This window comes from Juglans regia, chromosome 10, assembly GCF_001411555.2.
Source record: "Juglans regia cultivar Chandler chromosome 10, Walnut 2.0, whole genome shotgun sequence".
NCBI lineage: Eukaryota > Viridiplantae > Streptophyta > Magnoliopsida > Fagales > Juglandaceae > Juglans > Juglans regia.
In genome coordinates this window covers 3,963,553-3,989,659 of record NC_049910.1, presented here as the reverse complement: position 1 = coordinate 3,989,659, position 26,107 = coordinate 3,963,553, and the positions used below count along the sequence as shown (strand labels likewise).

General features: G+C 34.3%; 4 protein-coding genes and 1 long non-coding RNA gene across 8 annotated transcripts; 3 read left to right on the top strand and 2 right to left on the bottom strand.

The window, feature by feature from the left end:
* Positions 1-5,196: 5,196 nt before the first annotated feature.
* On the top strand, positions 5,197-7,821 carry LOC109018802 (nudix hydrolase 18, mitochondrial-like). The gene is made up of 5 exons (XM_019000986.2): positions 5,197-5,510; positions 6,485-6,596; positions 6,730-6,813; positions 7,138-7,266; positions 7,392-7,821. The coding sequence occupies exons 1-5, from the start codon at positions 5,413-5,415 to the stop codon at positions 7,521-7,523; spliced, it is 555 nt and encodes a 184-aa protein (XP_018856531.2). The 5' UTR covers positions 5,197-5,412; the 3' UTR covers positions 7,524-7,821.
* Positions 7,822-8,165: 344 nt separating this feature from the next.
* LOC109018803 lies at positions 8,166-9,719 on the bottom strand. The gene is made up of 2 exons (XR_002000661.2): positions 9,331-9,719; positions 8,166-8,697 (listed from the first exon to the last, which is right to left on the bottom strand). It is a non-coding gene; the product is annotated as an uncharacterized LOC109018803 (long non-coding RNA).
* A 573-nt stretch (positions 9,720-10,292) lies between these two features.
* On the top strand, positions 10,293-11,936 carry LOC109018804 (15.7 kDa heat shock protein, peroxisomal-like). The gene is made up of 3 exons (XM_019000989.2): positions 10,293-10,624; positions 10,917-11,222; positions 11,743-11,936. Exons 1-2 carry the CDS (start codon positions 10,486-10,488, stop codon positions 11,201-11,203), a joined length of 426 nt encoding a protein of 141 aa, XP_018856534.1. The 5' UTR covers positions 10,293-10,485; the 3' UTR covers positions 11,204-11,222; positions 11,743-11,936.
* Positions 11,937-12,224: 288 nt separating this feature from the next.
* On the bottom strand, positions 12,225-16,195 carry LOC109019554 (ADP-ribosylation factor-like protein 8c). Of its 4 annotated transcripts, none has more exons than XM_019001857.2 (6): positions 15,976-16,195; positions 14,353-14,434; positions 14,241-14,273; positions 14,029-14,150; positions 12,901-13,062; positions 12,225-12,794 (listed from the first exon to the last, which is right to left on the bottom strand). In XM_019001857.2, the coding sequence occupies exons 1-6, from the start codon at positions 16,011-16,013 to the stop codon at positions 12,677-12,679; spliced, it is 555 nt and encodes a 184-aa protein (XP_018857402.1). In that variant the 5' UTR covers positions 16,014-16,195; the 3' UTR covers positions 12,225-12,676. The 4 variants fall into 4 exon arrangements, with proteins under 4 accessions (XP_018857402.1, XP_018857405.1, XP_018857404.1 ...); XM_019001860.2 differs by lacking the exon at positions 15,976-16,195 and adding an exon at positions 15,724-15,896; XM_019001859.2 differs by lacking the exon at positions 15,976-16,195 and adding an exon at positions 15,633-15,671.
* Positions 16,196-22,999: 6,804 nt separating this feature from the next.
* Positions 23,000-25,324, top strand: LOC108983958 (transcription factor MYB20-like). Its single transcript, XM_018955757.2, has 3 exons — positions 23,000-23,275; positions 23,847-23,976; positions 24,599-25,324. The coding sequence occupies exons 1-3, from the start codon at positions 23,143-23,145 to the stop codon at positions 25,242-25,244; spliced, it is 909 nt and encodes a 302-aa protein (XP_018811302.1). The 5' UTR covers positions 23,000-23,142; the 3' UTR covers positions 25,245-25,324.
* Positions 25,325-26,107: the final 783 nt, after the last annotated feature.

Sequence of the window (26,107 nt, the reverse complement as noted above, 5' to 3'; positions counted from 1 at the left end):
AGTCCCCGCACTAAATTGTATATTAATGTTGATATATAAGACATTTATTTAATAAAATGGTATAAATTGAAGATAAAAATAATTTTTACAAGATATATGATTTTTTTTTAAAATTTTTTTTATTTTTAATTCTTTTTAATAAAAAAATTATATTAATATCGATACGCGATTTAAATAACTTTTAACTAACAAGTGTCGTTTACTAAATTTATATTAAGAAGTGTAGTAATCCTCAAAGTCAACAAAATCAATCATTTTTGCCTGCTAATTACAAAAGTAGAAGATGAAGTGGATGTTGCGTGGAAGATCAGAAAGTGCATGCATTCGCCAATTAGTGAAATGTCATTTTCCCTACACTTGTTTGGAAATTTCCCAGGGATCACCACTACTACTCTGATGATGCACGTACGGCTGATCTCCATATTTTTCAGTTTCAAATATAATTATAAAATAATAGGCAAATTGTTCAAAGAAAGAAAGCAACATGGCCGCATGACTTATATATTGCGGTTTCTTTGTCTCATCCATGAACTTTTTATTCTTTTAATTTATAACAAACATGCCCATCACGACATGTTTGCCAATAATCTGAAGAGTTACTAATTAAGAGCTAGGGCATGTTTTTTGTGGCGTATGGCGTATTGTAAATTTCAATTTGCTACTTATGCAGCCAGATGTACGTTGGATTTGTAAGTATTGTAAAAATGCATGGGTGGTGTGAAGTTGATTAATTAGAAACTGAACACTACTTGACCAATACAAGCACACGAGATTCCTACAGCAACATGTCACTAGGATTAAGGAATGATTTTTTATTTTTAAAATATTTAAAAGAGTTTAAAAATTGATCAGAAAAAAAAAAATAATAATTTAGACCATTCGGTACCAAATTTTCTGTGGGAGTAGCAGTACCTAATAGGGTAATGATACCCTTACACCTTTATTACTACTGTTTTACTATCCAATTATCTTTTTCCTTTAATCTTTGAATCTAGATTAAAAATTTCAAAATATGACATTCTTGTATAATGTAGAATAAAATAAATTCAATTAACCAACGTAATAATGTAAATTAATTCAAAATATATAAATTCAATTTTATAAAATTGACTCAAAGAGCAATTACATGACTCAAAGAAGGTCAATTTTTATAAAATTAAATTTATTTTTAATTAAATTACATGATTATGTTAGTTGATTGGATTTATTTTCTTCTAAATTATTCAAAAAGGTTATATTTTGAAATTTTTAATCCAAATTAAAATAGCAATAGGAGAAAAAAATAGATGAATAGTAAAGTAGTAGTAAAGGTGGTGTAAAAAAGGTTAAGTTAGTGTCATCCGTTAATATTTAAATATATCATAACATTCATTAATCTTAATATATAATTGGCCGGGTCTCATGCAAATGTTTAATATTTAATTAAATATTGTGAAGTATACTGTTTCGTGATCTGATATATATCACGTTACAATATCATTATTTATCTTTAAAAAAAAAAATTTAATTGTTAGCATGATTGCTGTGGCAGAGATTCACATGAAAAGATGCTTGATTCTTGATGATAACATATAAGGGTGAGTTTGATACTGTGATCCGCTCGAAAGGGAGTCATGTCTATATATATATATATATATATATATATATATGCATGTAGTAGTACTACCACTACAAATAATAAATTAAAAGGTGTTTCACTCTCAGATTTCTCAATGTATTTATTTCTAGAAAGGGGCGGGGGCCATGCAGCATAATGCACACTGAGACGCAACTCATTAGCTAACAATTCACAATTTTCTGGATGCATGATCATATATACCACTTTTTTCTATATATACTTCCCTCACTTTCTAGATTAAAGACTTTGTATTATATGTACATAGAAAAATGATTGGTACAAGCAGACAAGTCCCGCATAGTTTCTTTATACAAAAATGAACCCCACTTAAAAAATATAGAAAAAAAAATTAATCTTTTTTAATTAGACTCATTTTGTTACAAAATATCTGCATAAGACTTGTTTATTTGGAATGTTACTCATGATTTTATGTTGATTTTAACAGTTAAATCTCTTAACAAGATGATAAATTATAATTATGTTAAGTATTTTAATGAACGATAATGATAAATTATAATTATGTTAAGTTAAATCCAACCGATCGATCGACCAATGTACGTATGATTGATGGATATATAAGCTTTATGTTTTAATTATTAAATAAAATATTTCTACCGATAATTAGATGCATGCAGCATGCAGGCCTGTACATTAAGGGCAGGTTTGGGCCCTCAAACTAAACACAAAATTTTCATCTTATCTCATCTCATCATTACACTTTTTTTAAATCTTCATACAAAATATAATAAATAATTCAATTTTTTAAAATCTCAATACACCTTTTTCAAATCCTAAAATAATAATAATATTAAAATTTAATATTTTAAATTTTAAAATAAAATACAAAATTCTCATCTCACTTCCCAAACCTAGCCTAATTGACATCTGGATTCTGCACTCTGCAGGAGTTGAAAATTATGCAAAATAAATATAAATAAAAGGCGTTGATCTTAATCTTATGGTTTTCTCCATGGGCGGGCGGGATGCACGAGGCTCATGCTTTTCCATGGCAGAGGTATCAACTTCGATACAAAGGACAAAAGAGTTGTTCTCCATTATCATCCAGTACTTCTTAGAAGATTACACGTGAGTTGACTACTGCATGCTTAATTTGATCATTCTCGGGATCATATGTTTCTAGCTGGTGTCTATTAGAGCCAAAGCATCTTCAAAATTTGAAAGGATATAGATAAAATTAACTGCATTAGAATAGTCAAGTAGTTCAAACTTCAAATATGAATTAGCTTTCTTTATATTTGTAGATGCATGTGTTGTTATCTTTAAAAATAATATTTTATTTCAAAACATCATATCCAACTACTCCATAACATTTCCCATACTTTTCATCTTCAAAAGTGATATTTATTCTGAAATATCATACCCGTGTTTCTCACAATAATTTAAATAAAAATTAAATTATTCATTAACATATTGTTAATGTAGTTACAAAATATGAAAAAAAAAAATCAAAAATATTATTATTTTGATTAATCTAATGTGAGGTTATGGCTTGAATGATTTTGAATTTATGAAAAACATGTACTTTTAGCTAAATTTTAGAGATGACTTTGATGAAATGATGTTCTTAGGATATGTATTTGACTCTTGTTTTTAACTTTTTATTTCATAAATAAAAAATATTTTTTTCAATATTTACATTCATAAAAATAACTTATTAATTTTAAATGTCTGGGATTAATTTTTTCATTAACATATACATTCATTTCTCCAAATTTACTTTATCTTAGTTAAATATTGCTTGATGAAATAATAAATAAATAAATTCTCTATGATTTCGAAAAAGAAAATGTTATATGTAAGGGGATTTTACCTCCTTTTCTCAACGAGTCTGAGAATGGCAACTAAGGAGACAAGAACCGAAAGCCCAGCTCAGAACAGGTAGAATCCTCGACTTGGCCCATGGGTAGGCTGCTTTGGGTACTACCTGCATAAAGGAACGTGCTATAGGAGATGAGACTCGACAACCTGGAGAGTCCTCGAACAGTGTCCAGTTCTTGAGTGCTTGTCCACGTAACGGGCGAAAAGCATAGGGGGCCCTCGATCCTCTAACAGAAGATGCATTAACGGACCACCAAGGACTCCAGCGAGGTGAGGCAAATCGAGAAATTACGCCTCATTAATAGCATTACTACTCGAGTTACACGCTACATTGATGACGTCGTCGTAGAGCCATGCAACATTAAAAAACTCTGACAAAATGAACAATGCGAATAACACTAACTCCATAGAGGTAGACACGATCTGTCCCCCAAAATCATGATATAAATAACAAGTTACAGGTATGATAAAGACTCTCTGGTCCCTAGAGCCTCTCACTTATTTATAAATTTCCACGATAATTTACTGATTTTGACATTAGAGACTTCCCGAACCCAAGACCGCCCTCTTCCAGTTGTATTTTTCTTTATGTTTGCAAGCTCAAGTTTTGAATATCTGAATTGTTAGAACCTGACTCAAAAGTATACAAAACACGATATTAACACCATCTATACTTATAATTTTACTTACATAACTCGATAACCATACGTGTTGATCATGTGTTAACTATTGGAGGTGGTGAGGATTTCAAAAATCAAAATTTGAAATTTAAATTAAACAAATAAATATGATTAAAATTAGATTGTCATTCAATATGTATAATATTATGCATAAAATTATACGCATGTGTCACTCCATCACTAGTCATACAAAATCAGCACTCAATGAGTGCCACTCATGATGGCAACAAAGTACCTATAAAAGATTCCAACGTCTAAGAACTGATCATGTAGGTATTTTATTCCCATGAGATCTGTTTTCTGATGCCATGCATATGCATACTCAACAACTTTAATTTGGTAAACGATGACCATGAGCAAATAATATTATTAAAATTATCATGATTTCAAGAGATTTTGTGTATACAAATAAGTCTCTCTTCATGACAACCGATTATAGGAACATTTTTCAGATTATTTATTTATTATTTTTTAACAGCTCTTAAATCTCGTGGAGAAGAAATTAAGAATAATTAGTTAAGGATCTCATATTTTCTCTATTCCGGCCTGTTATGTGAATTTAGGTATTAACAATACGTATGTTGTGACAAAATAAAAAGGAGATATGATCCGTTCAATGGGTCTAACTTTAACTGAAACTTTTAATTTTACTTAAAACTGATCAGCGCGCACATAGTTTTTACAGAGGAAATAAATGTCAAAACCAAGCATCTACAGGAGGATCAGCTCGAGCTCAAAGACCTGCATATTTCAACTTGCGCCCATATTTTCATGTGAATTCAGTAGAACGAATCATATCTCAAGTACCATATCCCAACAAATAGAAATGAGTTACTATTTATTTATGAATTTCTTTTTTTCCTAGCCTCATACGTACAAATCCACGCCGTTCGATGTTGACAACCACGTAAAAAAGTTACGAGACTAGTCAGCAACACGTGGGCTTGGGTACGTGCAAGCGGCATTTCCCTGAAGCTGGTCCCACGTGGACGTCTCTAGCACAACTTCTCACCATTATTGTAATAAAAGGGGTAGTCCAGCTGCACCTTTTCTCTCATCATATCCACTAGTAGCAGAGACGAACCGTAGGATCATTACCAGTCTTTCTTGTGATCATTATAGAGCTAAAGGAGCAATCCCGTCCTCTTCTTCCTTCTTCTTTTTAAGAGGGCTTTGGCTTTGCTACTCTGCAGCTAGGATTTCTCTGTTTTCTTTGTTTCAAGCTTGCCTTTTGTTTTCAACAATCGATATACGCAAAAAGAGAGGCATAGCAATATGGTGACCTTGGTGTCTCAAGAAAACATGGCTGCTTTGGTTTCTCGCACCGGAAGGCATTTGCAACGGTACAGCAAGGGTCGTCGCCAAGTTGTGGGGTTCGTCTCTCTCTCTTACTCACTCACATTACTCTGCTTTATTATGAAATGGGGAAATATTAAGCTGTGTGCATTGTAATGTGTTCTTCTATTAAATTGTGTTAATGGGTTAATTCTATACCTGAAATTGAAATGATTAGAGTTAATCGGCGTTGATTGCAAGGACTACGCTCTCAAATTGCAACCTAATATACGGATTCCAAATTTCACACGAACGACAAATTCGGTGTTTTTCTCCGAGCGGCGTGTAAAACATAATGTAGAGCAGCTAGAGCCATTTCTTTTTGTTTGTCTTGACTCAATTTTAAGACCTAAAGTTAGAAATATAGGCAGTGGGGTTTATAGCAAATTTGACATTTTTAAGTAGTTAAAATGGTCAAACAAACACGGATAGAAACTTAAAAAGGCCGTGATGGATGGTAGCTACTTCTTGTTGGTTTTAGAGATTTGTGTGTTCCTCACATTTTTCACGTGTATTTTTATTAGTTTTCATTAGCTTGTTAGTTAGTTAGTTTTCCAACTGTTAATTGTTGGATTGTCTTTTGTATTTTGCCATGTGCTCTTTTTCATCTTGTATATAAGTAGAGCACTTGATGTAAATCAATCACGGATTCACGGTTACTTAACAAAGTTTTTCTTTCTTTGTTTCCCTTTGTTTCTTGTCAAGAGGCCACGAGCCGACATTTATGTCTCTTGGCTTGTGGTTTTCTGTTAAAAGCCTTCAGATTTGTGTTCTATAACCTTATCTAGAATTCTTTAAAATATTAGTTACTGTTCTTCAGTTAAAAATTGCAGTTTTTTTGCTTAATATTTATGTTAAATGGAAAAATACAACAACATAATATCAACATTTTTCTGAGCAAGTGGAATGTTAAAAAAGGATCATATGGTCAATCCAGTTTGTCGATTCGACTAATTTATGGTTTTAGTAATTGAAATTAATGTACCATACTCTTATGTATTCTATTTTGCAGATGTATACCTTACAGATACAAGATTGCAAAGCAGACTTCCTTGGTAGAAGCAGAAGAATTAGAAGTTCTTGTCATCAGTTCACAGAAAGGCAAAGGGATGTTGTTTCCAAAGGTACCTGGATTATTGTCTTGTCTTTGATTGAGCAAATTATTCAATATAATTTCTGATTTGTGTTTATATCAATTAAATTTTAATAACATGTTGTTTCAGATATTTTAACACGATTCCTGTATGTAATTACCAGGGAGGTTGGGAAAAAGATGAATCCATAAAGGAGGCGGCTTTACGAGAGACCCTAGAGGAAGCAGGGGTACGAGGCGTTATTCAGGTCAGTGCTCCTCTTGTAGTTCCAATTCCGGCGGAAAGCTTTTGCTTCAACTGAACATTAGCATTAGCATATGATTGTTTCACTTCATGCCCCAGACAATTTTGAAGAACTTTTTTATCTAAATAGCATGAAAGAAAACATATCCAAGAAATGAAGGGAAATGGTCCTCTTGGGTATTAGGCAGCGTAGCAGGATGGAGGAGAGTGAAAATTTCTGATAAATTTGCTTGTATGATGAACATTAGAAGTGATGCGTGACTGTTTTTGCATTGTGAGCATTTGAATCTATAATGTTTTTGACAAATAAAAGGTCTCCTTGCTGCAGCGTGAATTGGGTAACTGGAATTTCAAGAGCAAAACCCATGATACTTATTACGAAGGATACATGTTCCCATTGCTTGTGGAAGAGCAGTTAGATTTCTGGCCAGAGAAGGACGTGCGTCAAAGAAAATGGGTATGGCACAAAATTCAAATAGCACTCTCGAATGAGATTACTTTGCCGAAACGTTGCATCATTAAAACTGACTTTTAAACAATTGCTGATGTTTATATGGTATATATGTTTGTTATCTGGTATAGATGAATGTGCAAGAAGCAAGAGAAGTTTGTCAATATTTGTGGATGAAGGAAGCTCTAGATAAACTTGTAAATCGGCTGACGACTCAACAGCATGTTGATGAGGAACAAGTAGGACCATGTTTGGTAAGCTAGGAGGAGGGCATATCTGACTTGTACATAGGGAATTGTTGCAGCGCACACTGCAATGCTGCTTTAAGACCAGATGAGGTGAACCCGAGGAAAAGTTGGATCTAAACAGACAAGAAAGATCGACGACACTTTGGAAAAGTGATAATAGAAGTTGGCATTCTGGTTCTTCTTGTTTTGGTTTGTTGGAATTCTATGATCCAGAAATCATAGGAAACAGTCCGACATTAGATGAGGATTAGAAACATGTTCTTTAGAATTTCAAACATGGTTTCTAATTATATAAAAATGTTTTGTTTCAGAATTCATCGACCTTAAAGCTTCCTTGTAATTTGATTCGCATCTGTATATACATTTTAAAATGCTATATGATCGCCTGCCCCGAAGACTTTAGCAATAGGAAGCTTGTTAAATAATTTATGCAACAGGAAGGGGGTTGGAGCGCTAGCTGAAAGATTCCATTGTATTTTAGCTTTTTTCCATCCTCGCCGGCTTGGCAATCTGCATTCTGCACAAGGGACAAATTGGTGTTTGGAAAGACAAGCATTTTATATTAGAAGATTAGGATCCAGCCAACATCAGCAATCCTTTACTAACAATCCTTAAAAAATACATTATAATTAATGACGGTCAAGTTAACAATCCACGTGATCAGAAGTTTGAAATTTAAATATTAAATTATAACCTCCAATAATGTCTGCCAAATCAATGTTATTATGCAAAGTATTATTAGAGAACTTGGTTAGGAGATTCCTCAATCTATACCCTCTCTTCCCTCAAGCTAACTTTGCAAGTGTGTGAGCCACTGAATTTTTCAGCCTCTCTATGGACGAAGTTCACCCTCCATTGTTCCCTATCAAGCAACATCCTCCTAGCATGTTCTATCAACACACCATATTCAGTGCATATCTCTTCCTTACTTGTAACAGCTATGATAATAACCTGGGCAGCATCTCCCTCCAGACACACTTGTGTCATCATTCCCAACTCAATGCAAAATATCAAGGCTCTCTCCTCAATGCAATAGCTTCTGCAATGGCTGGCTTCGAACAATAATTGACAATATCACATAGAGAAGCCAAAACATCACCATCTGCGTTTCTTATAATAATTCCAATACTTGCATTTATTTCCTTAATATTTACAGTTGCATCCCAATTGGCCTTCACATACCTTCCCGCTGGTTATTGATAGTTAAAAGAGAGATCAGTATTAAAAGAAGCATTGGAAAAGAAGCATTTGGTCTCTAAAAATTATTTGTATCCAAGGATTTATTATTTGAAAAGTATTCCAATCACAAAGAAATTCCACAAAAGTAAACTTACTGACTGATACGATTTCATATGATACGTTAGTTTTATAATCTAATGTACCACATCAAACCATATCAATTTGAAAAAATTTTTTGTGGCTAAAATATTTCTCTTAAATCTTATATTTGTGAGAGCATGTCCTCACCAAGACCCTTACCGCTTCAACCAATTCCTAGGAGTTGGTTGATAATTGAAACATATGTATTGTTGGTATTCCATATCTCCCATCCAATGAACGTAAATTCTACAACGAGCTGATATGATTTTGAAATCTTATACATGCTCTAATTTATGAAGTAGGGTATCTAATTTGCCTAATTGATAAAGTTTCTTGAGGTAGAGATTTCATTATTCAATTCCCTCTCAAAATAGTTGGGGATGAGATTGTTTTGGAGGGGAGGATCGTGATTCATCCCCAATTGTGTAGCCACCCCTATTCATAAAACAAGAAAGTGGAGAAAAGAAGAAGAAAAGACAACAATTGTTTTCACCAACCGTACCTTTTCTCTCTCCTTCGAGCTTGAATTCCACAAAGATGGCCGAGTTGTTGAGACGAGAGCATGCGTGCCCGAGTTCTTTCTGGATTCGGCTGAGGTGCTACCAGGCCTTAATTACTATGTGATGAAGTCCAACGTTAATTCGTTGTACTTTTACTTGATTCCAACCCTATCCATTTATCTCACCTTATTTTGCTCCGCACCATTGATTATCCACTAATGCTAAAATCACGTAAGGCTTTACTCGATTCACAAGTACCCTCGCATGAATACTACTTACTACTTGCCAACTCATTGGCACCTCAAATAACCTATAGCGGTTCTCTTGTTTATCCATAGATTATGAGGACAGTTAATTACGGGGTTGCTAATTAAGAAATGATTATGCCTACTAATTTATATATTTTATTTTATTTTTTTTATATATGGTACCACGTGATTTATTAAAAAATTAAAAAATACAAACATAAAAAATAAAAAAAAAATCTAAATTTTTAATCTTCATCTTTTATGTTTTTGGACATCATTTTATTTTAAATATATATTTTTAATTTTTAATAAACCACACCACATCAAATAAAAAAATAAATATTATAAATTAGTGACATAGAAGCATTACTCTTAATAATTTGTGTTAACGTAAACTGTATGGACTGCAAGAAGTTAGATAAATTGTGTGGCATTTTAATTAGTTACTTTAGATACTTCTTTTGTGACCTCGATTCTAGGATTGGATTAATCAACTTTGTTTGTGACGATTATGCGACAATTTACAGTTATAAATATTTTTTTTTTTATAAATATATTTTTATAAATATATGCAATTCCAATTGTAAAAAAAATAAAAATAAAAATAAAAAATCGTCAAATTAGATCAACCTGGGCAAAAGCAAAACGAAAGAGAGATCATGGAATCAGGATAAGCCCCACAGAACCTTCTGGGGTTCTCTCCGATCTCTCTCTGTTTCCGGTTTCGTCACGTTTGTTTATTTGTTTATTTATACGTTCTTTCCTGAGCTTCTGGTTTCTTTCCGAGAACTCTAGAACCTTAGTAAGAAAACACCACCATATCACCCACTTCATATAAGGTGATACCAAGCGGCAAATAGTGCGAAGGAGCAAGAGAAAAGAACAGAACAAGCTTACTTCATAATCGATATGGCTGACGGTATATTTGGGCACCCTTTTAGACGCTTCTTCTGGAGCCCTCCCATCTTCCGGGAATGGTCCGGATCGACGGCCCTTATTGACTGGCTCGAATCCCCTACTGCTCATATCCTCAAGATCAATGTCCCAGGTACCACACCTCTCTCTCTATCTCTCTCTCAAGTGGGATTGAGCAATTTTGTTGAGCTGTGTTTAACTTCATATGTCACGAAGTGGAATCGTTGTATGCTCTAGACGAAGCAATTTTACGTGTTGGCTTTTCTTTTCTTCTTCTTTTGGAGGGGAGTTTTTCGTGGGTTTTCAAATTTTAGTAATTTTTGTCTTGGGTTACGCTAACTGGGGATATTCTAGCACAGTTTACAATCGAATTTTGGAGTCTGTTCTTTGTGGGTTTTCTCAACGGAGCAAGTTTCTGTGAATAGGTTTCAGCAAAGATGACATAAAGGTACAGATAGAGGAGGGGAACATCTTACAGATCAAAGGAGAGGGTGGGAATGAGGAGCCCCATGAAAAAGATGCCGTTTGGCTTGTGGCTGAGAGAGGCACAGGGAAAAGGGGATTTTCTCGGGAAATAGAATTGCCGGAAAATGTGAAGGTGGATCAGATCAAGGGTCAGGTGGAGAATGGTGTTCTCACTATCGTTGTCCCAAAAGATACAACCCCAAAGTCATCCAAAGCTAGAAACATCAACATCACTAGCAAGCTCTGAACTCCAAGCTTCTACTTAGATTGTTAGGGTACTGATGAAGAGTGCCATGGGAGAAGAAGGAGAAAGGTGCGATCTTGATTTGGGAAGAGGGCAATCGGGAGGCTAGGGTAAATGAAGAAGCTGAAAGCAAATGGGGGCATTTTGTGTTTTGATTAAACGGTGCGCAGGAGGAGAAGCATGCGGTGTCGTTTCAGCAAGCTTCAACTGTCATCTAGAATAATACTAAACGATGTAGTTTTATTAATGCTCTTAAACGCTGTGTTTTATCAGCTAAGGTCTTTATGTCTTTTACTAGTTATTCTGTTAAACGCTGTGTTTTATCAGCTAAGGTCTGTTATGTCTTTTCATGAGTATTCTGTTAGACTCAAGCCAATAAGGTGGGAAAGAGGATTCGGAAAGAGGCATGTAAAATCTGAACGATTGTAAGTCTGTTTTGGGAGGTTTTGGGTTCCTCGAAAATCCAAGTTTCATCAATGGAATTTCTGTAGCTTCCATCTTCATCATCTTACGTATTCTATTCTAGCAAATCCTTTACATAGAATGACCACCAGATGGTTCGAGAATAACAGTGGATAATGTAGGAGGAGATCCTGTGCGTAATAAAATGAACTCTTTCAGCTTAATTTTGCGCTCTCTCTCTCTCTCTCTCTCTCTCTGTATAATGGGATCTTGTGTGTAATATCATATCACATGTCACTGAATCACTGATCAATTGCGATTATATTTTTATGAACTGGGCTTCCTTTTAATCTTACTTATTATTCATCTAAGAAAATGGTAAAGATAAATGATATTTATAATTGTGGAATGTATAAATTTTGTATAATATTTTTAAAAAGCAAAATTTACATAAAAAATAAATTTTTAATAATAAATATCACTATTGCAACACAATCTTTAAGAAATATGTACACGTTTCAAAGGACTGCGCAAAATTCAGCTTTTAATGCAATTCAATACCCAATGGACTTCCAAGGTAAGAGCATCAATGATCTTATCTGCCAGTAAACAATTCATGTGCAGAAATAGTAGTGAAATCACATCTGAATGCAGTGACGAAAGTGTCCCTCATGTAGTGATCTCGATCATCATAATCGAGCTCAATATCAGAAGACAATGTTCTAATTGTAGCTGGGGGTAATGTATTTGTTGAAGGACAATTATACAAGGAAAAAAAAAAAAGCAATCAATAAATAAACAATTAAAACACCGGCTAATCAGGCTAGTAGCACTACCTATCCCCCGAAAAATTCAGAAACACCAGGAAAGAAACAGTATAAATATATAAGGAAAGGTGACAGAGCATGAAAGACTGGCTACAATTGCCAAAGTACTATACAATGCACTTATTTTGGGGCACAACTAAAGCCAGATTGGGGAAAAGCTTCAACCCGGCAGGATTTTTATCACCGAATTTGCTTCTCAGGCTTTGCTCATTCTTCATCCAAACACCGAAGAAAATAGACCCATGAATCATTTTGCTGTTTTTGAGTGCTTGATTAGCCAATCAATGACAACATCTATGTTTATGGAATCCTTGCACGAGATCATATAGCAGCACACCTCTCTATCTTCAAGTGATTCAAGGCCCCTGAAACCACTCAACAAAGATTTAGAAATAATATAGAGAATGAGAACTAGAAACAAATATTTGTTTGCAATATAAATCCACTTTTTGTAAGGTTCTTTGCACTTACAGCTGATCCATCAATGCTTGCTTGGAAAGTGCTTCCGACTTGTCAATTTTGTTGCCGAGCACAAGTAAAGGAATTCCACTTAAAGATGGTTTCATCAAAAGATCATGTAGCTCACTTCGAGATATGGGAACACTGTCTCTATCAGCAGCATCAACTACATACCTGTTTTTGCATCCATCATGAACAAGAACAAAGAAGTGAATATAATTGAATATAACTTCGCCATTGACTTAAATGAAACATATAGAGGCTATCACGCCCATCTGAACAAAGAAACTACCATCCATCATGTGCTAATATGGTTAGTGAAATGGACAACTTGCAATAGGAAAAAATCGATGACTTGCATCTATTTGGATGGAATAGATCATTAAGATTCCAGCTTTGTCTACCCCTTCCACTTCTTAAATTTCGAATTGATCTTTCAAGTTTCCTTTGTTTTGAGGAGTTTGGAAAATGGCGTAGAGGAAATATACAGCAGTCATTTTGGTAATCCTCATATTGCCGTCTTGTTGAAAATGGCCACATGATACCATAATTTTATGCAATTTATAAAAGATAAAACCGGCATGCATAGTAATCACACCCTGGCGCTCAAAGAAAAAAAAGGTGCACAAAAGGGAAAAGAAACTAGGAAGTGAAACGCCTTGAAGACGAACATAAAGTGATGGCACCTCATTTTGCTATTTATTTCTTTTCTTGCGATAAATTCAATTTTCAAGCAAATCATCAATTTTCTTGAGTTCCAAGATGGGGTTCTATGCCCGTATAAACTCTATGCTTTTCTGCAGAACTGCAAACTTGGATGCCTAATTTCAATTTTAACTCAGGTCTGCTGGACCAGGAGTAAAAATAGTTTCTGCAGTCAACCTTAATAAAACACAGCTGTAATGGGCCAGCAGGGAAAATAGATATTAATAAATGACTTTTATCATGGCACATGATCAGAGGTTTATCTCAAAGAGTCAAAATTTTCCTGTAGATGATGCTTCAGTGTGCCTCTAGAGGGAGTAAAAATTCGATTTATACAGATTATGACATGCCCAGTGGCATGTGTAGAGTATTTAAAAATAACAGAGAGATTTTTTATATAACAAGGAGGAGAAGATCAAAGATTAGAGGCATTACACAATTGCTGAGACACCACGGCAATAGCGCTCCCACATTGTACGAAACCTCCTTTGCCCTCCTAGGTCCCAAATCTTGATTGTCACATTTCCCTTCGTAACTTTTCGCATATTGAACCCAACCTGGTTTTACAGTATTAATAACCCATAGTAAGATATATTCCAGGTATCAGAAAAGACTTACGTAATTTATTCGAGGAAAAAGATACCCACAGTTGGAATCATGTCTTCACTGTATCCCCCTGTCTGGAAAACATAAAACGACTAAATGTCAAGAGAAAGCCACTCACAACCAGAATGAATAGAAGAGATTGCGTTCACTCACAGCAATGGTATTAACAAGAGATGTCTTTCCAGCATTCTGAAGGCCAACGAGAGAAAGTTCCATTTCCTGTTTAAAGAATAGGCTGATATACAGAGCCAGTAAGAAGGAAACAACTTTAGTTTCCAGTATCCAATCATGGTAAACACACCAATATTGAATTCGCAACAACATAATAATATAACAGTGTCTCCAGTATGAGTAAACTTTCTAACCTATGTAAAGCCTAGACGGGTTCCTTGTAACCATCGTAGAATATTAATGACATATACTATTTATAACATATACTATTTATAAAACTTACATATAGCACAGCAAATTTATTGAAAAATATCTGGAGCAGATTAAGGAATAAGGAGCTCAACAGTCAGTCCCCATGATCATAGCAGTTTAAAATTTCTGTATCTAAAGAAATGCATAACACTATCTATGCTCTCATATTTCACAAATTGTTTCAAAATTCTGTATATATGACATCCTGCAAAGTCACAACAGATCATGGGGGACATTCAACAATCAATTAATACCACAAATTGATAAAGCTGTTCATAAAGGATACGTTTCTAGTATGACATGAAAACATACTGGATTTCAAATATTTGAAGATGAAAGCAGGGAAACCAAAGAAAGGGCAAGTTCAGCTTGAATTAAGCACAAGTTCATCTTGAATGGCTATTTTCAAAGTACTCTTTCTTTTTGGTTCCAAGTATATTGGGGAAAAATGAAAAATGTTAAGCTTTTATTATTTATTGCTTTGCAAGCCACAGAGATGAAGAAAAGAAACTAAAACCATTGACATGGATTTGGGTGTCCATGTAAGCTTGATTACACCTTCCGATGCCATTCAACTACCTGAAGTGAGTGGGACAGAAAAATGATTAATGGTTGCCGACTAATACTTGTCAACAACAATATTCTCTTGTCCCACACTTTCTAAGTAACCAAGCATCTATATAATCCATTATGCCATTATTGTAACGAGTTCCTTGTTTAGGGTGACAAATTACAAAATGCAATGCTAGTTTTCATTTTAAATTTGTCATCCTCAGTGACACAGTTGATGCTGCACATTTTAAGTAGTTTTATATATCAATCAATTAATTAAAAAGCTACTTAAATGCGACATATTAACGGGTGTGATTAAGTAACAAATCTAAGATGAAGAAGGCACATTTCTCATCAATTACCAATACAGCTCGAACATGAAACTATGACAACATCTGAAACTACATTGAAAGAGATTAACAAAAAAGAATAAGGTTCACGTTGTCAAGAAATTATACTATTTGAATTAAGAGTTTCCCCCATATATGCTCCTCCTACAACCAGAATCCCAAGTTGGAAACAGAGAGCTGAGAGATAACAAAGACGCACAAATAGAAGCACAAATCCACTTAAAGAAGCCTCTTGCACTTATTATATTGCGTTCTGCGTTTTCTGAGGAAGCACCACACAAACGTCACGAAACTTCACTATTTTTTCTGTGTTTTCTCGGCAAACCGAACAGGAGCAGAATTTCCAAAAAACGTAAACAATCAAAACAAAACCCCCAAATCAAAAGCACAAAACAAGAAGAAGGAACACAGAGAAGGGAAAAAAAGGAAAAGAAAAGCTCAAAGAGGTCACCTCTGGAGCCAATTAAGAAAGGAATCCCAGAGACCCATCTCGAAAGAACTGAGCTTTGGCGCAATGGAGCAGTAGAATCCGGGGTTTTTCTAGGACAAGAAAACGAAGGAAGGAAAGAAGCAAAGGGAAAGAAGGAAGCTTCTTGTGCGGATGAAGGAATCACCTTTCAAGGAAAATACTGTCTGTTTTCAGGTAATTTGTTCGGATATGTATAATGACTACTTGTTCACCAAAATGATCCAAAAGTGGGGTTGGAGGGGTAAAAACAAGAAGCCAAACAGTACAGGCTACAGGATACAGAATCACAGACGGTAAGCTGAGGCTAATGCTTTCTTCCTTGTCGTTTGAGCTGTTCCTTCTATTTAAAGCCCTGAATTTTGAAGTGGCCTTTAAAAACTCTCCTTCCGTTTAAAGTCAGTCGCGTTGCTTTGGATTTTTGAATAGAATGCATTATAGCTCTATACATCTCTGCAATTTGGAGAATGCTTACCATTCAGTTACATTTTTTTTTTTTAACATTTAGCAACCAAAATACTTATTTACTCACGCCCAACACATCTCTCATGTGAAATTTTTTTTAAATCTGTAATGTTAAAAAATAACAAATATTTTTATTAAAATACACGTAATTTGTACATTCTAAAATTGTATCTAACATTATTCTTTGCTAAACAAATAGAGAATCGGGTAGGCTGTGACATAGATTTATATAAGCTGTTAATTTAATTTAATTATATAATTAAGAAACATGCTTTGGATTTGTCCAACCTACACGATAGCAATAGGGTCATACCAAGTATAATTTCTTATCGTATTAATTAAAGTCACTTTTCTTATATAAAAAAATAAATTTATTAACTTCTGTTATTCCTCCTTGTAGGTTAATTACAAACAAATCAAGAGTACCTAATAATTTTTTTTTTCTCAATTATCCAATTAAAAAATCATCTGGATTTATGTGAATTATGGATCCAATAGGTCAATGCATGTATCCTTGTTTATTTTGTATTATTTATTTTTGTGGTGACGATACCAACACAATCCCTTTCCTGGGCTTATTTATTGTGGAAGATGATACATGATTGGGCACTGATCGATCACCTATTAAATTTGGACCTTGAATCTTAACGGACATTCTGGGCCCAAGAATATACATTATGTACAGATTGGGCCAATCAACTTCTCTTTGAAAGGAACAAGCCCATGAAATTCTAACCTTTCCGCTCAGGCAAGAACTCAAAAACCATAGTCGAAGATCCCAATTAGTAAATGTGAAATTCCCCAATTTGGATTAGTAAAAGATGCAGGGATGATATTCAAGCCATTGCCATGTCTTCTTTAATTAACACATAACAAGAAACATGACACAAATGCTACTTAACGGACACATGATACGTAAACGAAGTTCGATAATATTTAGAATATGATGTAATTAATTAAGACCTTGACACAAGAAAAATGACATGCGAAGCAACGCCGGCCCACTGTAGGGCATATTAGTGTCAGTTCTTGTACAATATTTCACAAGAGAATGACAGGTAGGCAGGCTGCTAAATTTCAAAACATCTAGAAGGGTGTAAGATGCAAATTGGAGACGACAATATATATATTATATATATATATATATATATATATGTATATACTCCACAACTTCCTACGTATGGTACTGACAAGTTCATCTCTTAGCTTGCTCGCCCCTACTTTAATTTTTGTTCAAACCGACTTTTTGTCTTGCTTGACTTGTCCGTATGAAAACAAATTACTTTGTCCGAGAAATTATTCCATAAAAGAGATTCCAAAAACAAGAAAACAAAACATTCCCAATATTAATGACTTGCATGCATGATGATGATCAAGACCGTTGAAACTGTACGTGCGTACAAGCATTGTGCATGATACTTATGAGCATGAGCTTAAGTACAATATATGAAATTAATGTTTGTGTTTAATTAGCAGTTAACCCAAGGATCGTAAAAAATGGTTAAACTAGTAGGAGATCAAGTACTGCAGAAATACTCATCCAAAGATCAAAAGCCGAAACTTTGAGGAAGATCGATCTCATATAAAATATATATGCCCATGGCCCCTTATATATATATATATATATATATATATAATCCATAGTACAGTATTCAAACTCAATAATTATTGGTTGATGAAGACTGACCCCAATATCACTCGTACATGGCCAATTTGGCTAACGACTTTGTGACACACCGCGTGCATTAATACACACTTCATAACTTGTTGAAGGGGTCCAAGTTGCGGCCCTTACATTTCACACAAGTACAAGAATCCGTGCAATTGTTCCACGAATTTTTATCATTATCATTGTTCATCTAAAATCCTCCTTATCGATGGTGGAGTGTGCTACATGGTAGAAAGCCAGAACAACATTCACACATTCCACAGCATAAAAGCAGAGATTAGAGAGAACCATTTGAAAGAGATTTTCTATATATGCCACCAATTCATCATTCAAAGGGGGGAGGGGAGAAACTATGTAAATAGCCCGTCTAATTCTAACTCTCAGCTGACCATTAAGGACCAACTATCAAGACTTATGAAATGGTTATTAAATCACTTCATAAATTTCAAGAGAAGGGAATGAGTGTCCACTATGAGTGTCCCTTTATTACAATATATACTTAGCAACATATCCTTGGTGAAATGACAATCAACTTTGACATACTTTGTTCTTTCATGAAACATTAGATTACTTGATAAAATGTAGATAGCTCTTGATTCGTATATTGTTAATTTATAATAAAATGAATGTCATATATACTGATCATTCAAAGTGAAAAGAACGAAATTAAAGCCTTTTAAGCTTAAAGGTGATCAAACCATGCATGAAAGGGAAGAAGTTTTTTTTATCAATCATTAATGTGAGTTTGTCTGTTGACAATTAAGAGCAATGTACCATCTATATATACACACACGTACATGACCTGTATTAATTGATTTTATGAAAGATTTTTCTCCCAAAATGATTTCGCAGCCAACTGTTCTTTTAAGGTTTCAAACCACAGACTAAAGTCGTGTGAATATGCATGCAATTTGTAGGATTATCTTTCCTGCACGTAATTAATGATATAATTGTAAGAGGATTGAGTAGTCAAACGTGCTGAAGCTCACTCTGTTTAGGCTGTACCGGACAGAGTATAGATGGCTTTAATAAGCCCTATTGGTTCACTAACTGACGAGTAACTTGAGTATAGTTCTAGAATAACGCGTTTAATTTGTTACTATATATCTCTCTGATAAATGATTATTCAACAATAAATTTATTTTTTAGGTTCAATAAATTAAATAAGCCAAGTTTGAACCGAGCAAAACCCATCTTGATCTTTCTATTTTTTTCCAGAGGAAATACCTCTTACAAATAAGAATTTGGAATAATAAACGAGTAATGCTATATACAATCGACATAGAGAGTACAAGCACATCATAATCGTTTTGAAAAATAGTGTGATCTATTATTAAATTTTTTTTTTTCATGTGAATCAAGTATTTAATAATTTTTTTCAAAACATTTGCATGGCACTTGCGCGCGGATTGTAAATATTATTTCTCATAACCAAAATGATATCAAAACTAAGGTCATGTAAAAGAACTAGAACCTAACTATTCCAAGTACAACTTTAGTGTCCAAAATTAGGCAACCCTGATTTTGAAGAGAATATGAATAATATGCTCACAACCAAAACTTACCGGGTAAAATTGCGAGAAACTATATACTATATATTTATATGAATCATGCTATATATAATAGTCTTAAGGCATGGAAATCTCATGTACTAAGGTCTATCAAGAAAAAGTTGATTTTTTTTATAGAGATTTAAAATTTTTTCTATTTTATTCACAGGAATTAATGTTCGAAATTTGTATACTTTAAAACTATATAAATCTTTTTCCATATTTATTTAGGCTTGAAAACATACCTTTTGTTACTAAATTTTATATACGTATTACAATGCGGCCGGTTCACATTGGTGTGAACATAAAATTTACAGCCGTGAATATTGTACGTGGCCGACCCGCGATTTTGGATTTGCACTAAATTTCCTTGGAGACAACCTATGTTTGAACCTAGAAACCAAGCAATCATATGCTTTCTTTACTCATTATAAGTCACTGATTTCGAGCTAATCAAATTTTCCAAAACTCAATCATAGGCCACTATATCCACCAGTACTAGAAAGTTAGAACCTAGAATCCGCCTGTCGACATGCACACGTTGGAATGACCTCATAAATGCGTAATTAATTCAGAAAAAAAAATTCAATTATTCCAAAGCAGTTGTTCAAAGAAAAACAAAAATAAAGGAAACACTATCAGGAATCAAGGTGGGTCTTCGTTTACTATAAGAAGCATATATATATACAGATCATGAGTATACGCGTTAGCTAGTTCTTGTCCAGTAGTAGTAGTACTGGACATATATATGTCGAAAGAAAATCAAATTCAAAGAAAAACCAGAAGAAGAAGACAGATCTCTTCATTGACAAAGACCAAAGACCATGCATATTCAATTAATTACGCGTTATAAGCTTGAAAATGAATTAAATTCAAAGAAAATCCAAAAATAGATGATCGATCATGAAGACTCATGCATGCATGAGTTTTTTTTTTTTTTTCCTTCTTTGTGCGTGACTCGTGATAATACATAAACATATATATATATATGTATATATATATATATATATATAGAAGGTGGTCAAATCTTTATTTTGCCTCAAAAGAAAGCTAGCTAGCTGGCTAGGGAAAGTTCTTTCTCCGCGTCGCATGCAACAAGTTGCAGTGACACCAAAAATCACGTCGATCTGAGCCACACTTTTACATCCTAGCTGCATGTCTTCGCGATGAATAATTATTATTATTATTATCATTATTTTTTGGGGGTAAGTGGATGTGAAGTACTAATAAGAAGCTTCTAATTTGCCTAATTTTGTTTTGTTTTTGTTTTTAATTTTATGTTATCTACTAATTACTCCTTGGCTCTAGACCTGTTCGTAAACATTTACCGTGAGTTCTAATTACCAATCGAGGGTCTGTAAGATTATTTGGAAAGAAAAAAAGCGACACAAGAATAGTGTATTTTTTTAATAGGGTCTGTCAAGTGGCCCTCGATTTAAGGCTGAATCGAGTTTCTATATCAAACCCCAAATTCTTAAAGCTGACGAGATGATCACAATTCTTTTGGCTGCTTTGTTTGTTTTTGTATGACATTTTTGTAAAGCTGACTTTCAGTAATTGTCTCGAAGCTTCAGCCATTACAAAGGTTACGTTAGAATTCTATATATGGATGTTTAGAAATTAGATATATTAATGCCAGAGATGATTTGTTTAAATTAAATACTATTCATTCATATATGGGTTATATATGTATATATGCATCTTCGAGAAGATCTAAGGCTACAAACTAGTCAAGTCAACTCATTACATGAGCTAGCTAGCCTTTTAAGTTCATGATCAATAATTTTGGTGAACTTGAACAAGCATATATTGTCGATCGAGCTTTGCCATGTTCGTGATGACTTATTACTAGAATTAAAGTAGCTTTCTTGTTTACATTTTTATGACTCATTTTGTACTTCGTTTTGTCGAAGATCAGTGATTTGAAATTAGCAGTCTAGTTCTTAATCGTGCTGGAGGATTATGCAGTCCCAGTTCTTCCACGTCCACTTGACTTTTCACGTAGAAACCAAACCATTTAATACAACTAATTGGAAATCATACCATATATTTATTACGCTTTTTATTAATGATGCCGTAACTGATCTTCTTATGAGTTATCGAGAAGAAACAGCAGAATGATATTACATCTGTAGACTGCATTTCTACTGATCTCAACAACAATAGTCTGCTGTAGAAAAATTTCCACCCTGGAAAAAGATATTATACTTTTCTCCCCCTTCTTCCTTCATGGGGAGGTAAGAAAGTATGTGTGTTTTCGTTTAAACGCAAAGAGGAGTAAAAACTGGACAATTTTGCTTGGAAATAAAGAGTGCCGGACAGTAATTAGGCGTAAAATACTAAAATAATAAGCACAGACGTCGTCTATTGATGCTTTTACGGGTACCCCCTGTTTTTTTTGGTATGTCATAAGATGGATGTTCCCATAGATTGAGTGCTGGCAAATCAAAAGCATCGATTTGGATATTGAATTGGAAGATTACAGTTGTCTTGTTCTTTATTATCATGATGTCCAGCGGGATCATATGTTAATGCAGTACTACTATAATATTGTTGACTAACCTTTGTTGATTCCATCCATTACTACGTTTGAATATTAATCCCCCAAACTTGATTACAATTTCACCTCGTTTTTCCCTTTTCTTATCTCGTGTATATCTATCTATAGCAGCAAAACAATTGATCAAGGCCAGATCAGTTGTAATTGCTTGCTTTTCTTTGTTAATTTTCCATTAATTGTAATGGATACATACATACATACATACATACATAAATACATGATAATGAAGAACAAGACAACTGTAATCTTGAAGTATTAGGGTATTCTTGAAGTGTATTCATCAAATTTAAGTTGCAATTAGTATGACCTGACAACCATTTTTCTCCTTTCTTAAAGTATTCCGAATACATGATATAGACTGAAACATACTTTGTTATTCGGCAAAAAAAAAAAAAAAAGAAAAAAAGACATTACTTTGTTCGTAGTCTTTTTGATGTGGTTTTACTCGTAGTTTCCCTTAGCTAGCTAGCTAGCTAGCTAGCTGCTGTATGTGACCTGAGAAGATGGGATCATCTCAGGCTTCAAACTCAAGCAAAGGTGGGTGGATGAGGTGGCGCTTTCAGATGAAGACGTCGCACGTGTGGCACGCGTTGCGTCCCTCCTCAACACGTGGACACAGTCGGAGAAGAGTAGTACTAAAACATTAGATAGATATTACATTTACTGATACAGATAACAAATTAATAATAATTATAATAAAACTATGGCCAAGTCCATGGAGGTGCTTCCTATATATATATATATATGTAGGTAGATGTGCAATACACTACCCCCTGTTATCTGTATTTCTTTTAACTCCGTCTCCTCTTTCCCTCCCTCTCTCTCTCTCTCTCTCTCTCTGATCTCAGCCTATCTTAGAGAAAAAGCATATCTGGATTTGTGGGTTTCTGAAGTTTGGTTGGGTGAGGATGGGGAGGCAACCATGCTGTGACAAAATTGGGTTAAAGAAGGGTCCTTGGACAGCTGAGGAGGACAAGAAGCTTATTAACTTTATTCTCACCAATGGCCAATGTTGTTGGAGAGCTGTTCCTAAGCTTGCAGGTCTCCCTCCATTTGCCTTACCTAATCTACGTTCTCATACAGAGAGGAACAGAGATCTTTAGCAGAATTTTTACTATTGGTGTTTTATTTTGAATTTGGAGGGAAGGGTGGTCGTCTCCTCTCGTTTTGCGAATTTTAAAGGCTTTGAAAATTTTAGTCTTGGGTCTTTCAGATCAATATATGTGTCATGTGTGAGGATGCTCGTCATCTTAAAAATGGACTCTGATTTTGCCTTACAGAAATGAAAGGAAAACACGCTTTGATGAATTTGAATTTATTTTTCATTCCTTTCTCTTTTAGTTATTGATCATTCTAAACTTCGTGTTCAAATGTTTTTCCGCACTTTCTGATGGTGTCTTATCCTACAGAATGTAAGGAAAGCAAGCTGGTTTTAAGTTTGTTTTGCTCTCTATGTTCTGCTGTGGGTTGTCTTTACAACTTAGAGAGGAATGAACCAGAAAAGCTGACTACCAAAATGTTTCTGATTTTTCATAAGTAAACATTTGAATGCAGAAAAGAATACAGAAAAAATTCACTTTCTTGATTATGATTATGGTGGGTCTGACTGCAGGATTGTTAAGGTGTGGCAAAAGTTGCAGACTGAGATGGACAAACTATCTTAGGCCAGATTTGAAGAGAGGTCTTTTATCGGAATATGAAGAGCAAATGGTCATTGAGCTCCATGCTCAACTTGGCAACAGGTTCGTTCTTTAATCCTTTTCCAGTAGCTCCAAAACCACCTCTTCTTCATTTCCTGTGTCTTGGCTCATGGATTATTCTGAAGTCAAGTTGCTTTTAGTGCTTAACTTGTGAAGTAGCCTTCTGCATTAATAATTGCTTCATCTCTGCAAATGCTAGCTTGAAAGAAACACTAAAGTTTATAATGGCTTTCAATCACTATCTTGTGGGAGTGACAGAGTTAACTTTGTGCAATCTCTATTAATTTTTGTACCTATCAAATGTTAATGGTATTTTTTTATTTATCAATAATGGAAGACCAAATCCCGTTGCATGATCCCTCGGGAAGAAGACTTGAGAAGGGTTTTTCAGACCGAGTCCCACATACATGATTTAAATTTCTTTGTTTCTAAATGTAAGTAATTGATTTTTTTTTTTCCCTAGTATTCAATGAAGTATATTGATTTGACTAGCTATTAGTAGTGAATAGATAAACGAAGGGGCAATCTTGTCATCTTACATGCACCTTTCTAGTGGCCATGGCCCATACATAATGTCGGTCCTCCTTTTGAGTAATTCCAAAAGACAGCAGTTTTTTAGTAGTTACTGTCATAATGAAGTTTAAGAAGCTTTCACATTTTGCAGATGGTCTAAGATTGCTTCTCATCTCCCTGGAAGAACTGATAATGAGATCAAGAATCACTGGAACACCCACATCAAGAAAAAACTAAAAAAGATGGGTATTGATCCAATCACCCACAGACCAATCTCTACAGCAAATGATAAATCCCAGCAAGAACAAGAGCAAAAACAGAAACAAATTCCTTCTCTAACTGATAGTGATACTACACCAGACTTTGATCAAAACAAGGAACCCGAGACATCATTGGAGTACTCATCCTCCATTACTGAAGCCAGGGAGGAAGGCGGCAAAAGCATGACAAGCACATGTGACCCAATGGAGCTCATGAATAATAGCTTCTGCACTGATGAAGTTCCATTAATGGAACCTCATGAGATACTAGTCGCATGTGCAGATTCTTCATTAAGTTCTTCCTCCTCATCATCCTCTTCTTCTAGTTCAAATTCCTCCAACTTCTTGCAAGACTTGCAGTTCCCGGATTTTGAGTGGCCTTGTGACTACATGAGCAACAGCATGGGATTGTGGGATTATGACCTCAGTCGTTGGGATTTGTTGATTAATGATAATGGTGACAAAAAGCAGATTGTTGATCCTTCTCTTCACTGCCCGATAATGGTTTTGGATCAAGAATCTTGGGCATACATATAGCCTATTGTGAGTAGTACTTGAGAATCTTCTTGTGCGCTTTATTTGTAACTTGATTATTAGCAATGAATTATATTATATCATGATCCTGAAAAAACCCATCTTCTGAATTAGCAATTTAATTAATTTCATAATTTCGAAGGGAATTACGTAAAATAAACATTTATTTTCCTTTGGGTCGAGTAGTCATGACAAGTTAAAACTACTAATTTGCCAATTCCAGGCCATTCATGTTTAAAATTGCTCTAATAATTTCCCTTTGATTCCGATAATGCATGTGTTTCGTCTATCCAAACAACATTTACGTAAAGTTCAATATTCTCGCCCACAGATAATTTACTAGACCCAGTCTGCAGGGATCAAGAAATTAAATTGACGTCAGTTGGATTTTTTTTTTTCTTATTTTCTAGAATTATTCTTCTTATTATATAAACCGGGTTAATTGGGATATAAGTATAATTAAAAATTATATCCCCAGACAACCCTCACGAGTTGAATTTAATTGCCATGCATGCAATATTACACCTAAAGGTCATGACCGACAATAAAGTCAATAATTAAATAGTTTTTTGGATGAAGGCTAGCTAGCAAGCATTTCGATCTCCTGTATATTTTGTGAGATGAACGATCTAAAGTTAAAAGACTTATTTTTAGGAAAAGTCGAAAGCTTATTTATGGTTGACATCTTTTTTTTTTTCTTTATTATTATTATTTTTTTGCAATACGTATACCAAAACATATAATTCTAGTTAGCAAATTTCCAAAATCATTGTCTAGCATTCCAGTTTTCCCACGTCCATTGCTGGCTAGCTGGCTAGCTGATGCATACATGTGCATAAAAAATTCTCAAGTTCTTCGTAGAAATT

Bases quoted from the DNA above. Each gene is read 5' to 3' on its own strand.
- LOC109018802 (XM_019000986.2), top strand. From the start codon at position 5,413: ATGGTGACCTTGGTGTCTCAAGAAAACATGGCTGCTTTGGTTTCTCGC. The intron at 6,597-6,729 runs GTACCTGGATTA...TGTAATTACCAG, and splicing joins AAGGGATGTTGTTTCCAAAG to GGAGGTTGGGAAAAAGATGA. The intron at 6,814-7,137 runs GTCAGTGCTCCT...TCCTTGCTGCAG, and splicing joins GGGTACGAGGCGTTATTCAG to CGTGAATTGGGTAACTGGAA.
- LOC109018804 (XM_019000989.2), top strand. From the start codon at position 10,486: ATGGCTGACGGTATATTTGGGCACCCTTTTAGACGCTTCTTCTGGAGC. The intron at 10,625-10,916 runs GTACCACACCTC...TTCTGTGAATAG, and splicing joins CCTCAAGATCAATGTCCCAG to GTTTCAGCAAAGATGACATA.
- LOC109019554 (XM_019001857.2), bottom strand. From the start codon at position 16,013: ATGGGTCTCTGGGATTCCTTTCTTAATTGGCTCCAGAG. The intron at 14,435-15,975 runs GTGACCTCTTTG...TCTGTATATCAG, and splicing joins TTTCTTAATTGGCTCCAGAG to CCTATTCTTTAAACAGGAAA. The intron at 13,063-14,028 runs GTAATGCCTCTA...ATGCAAAAACAG, and splicing joins CGTGGTGTCTCAGCAATTGT to GTATGTAGTTGATGCTGCTG.
- LOC108983958 (XM_018955757.2), top strand. From the start codon at position 23,143: ATGGGGAGGCAACCATGCTGTGACAAAATTGGGTTAAAGAAGGGTCCT. The intron at 23,276-23,846 runs GTCTCCCTCCAT...GTCTGACTGCAG, and splicing joins AGCTGTTCCTAAGCTTGCAG to GATTGTTAAGGTGTGGCAAA. The intron at 23,977-24,598 runs GTTCGTTCTTTA...CACATTTTGCAG, and splicing joins CATGCTCAACTTGGCAACAG to ATGGTCTAAGATTGCTTCTC.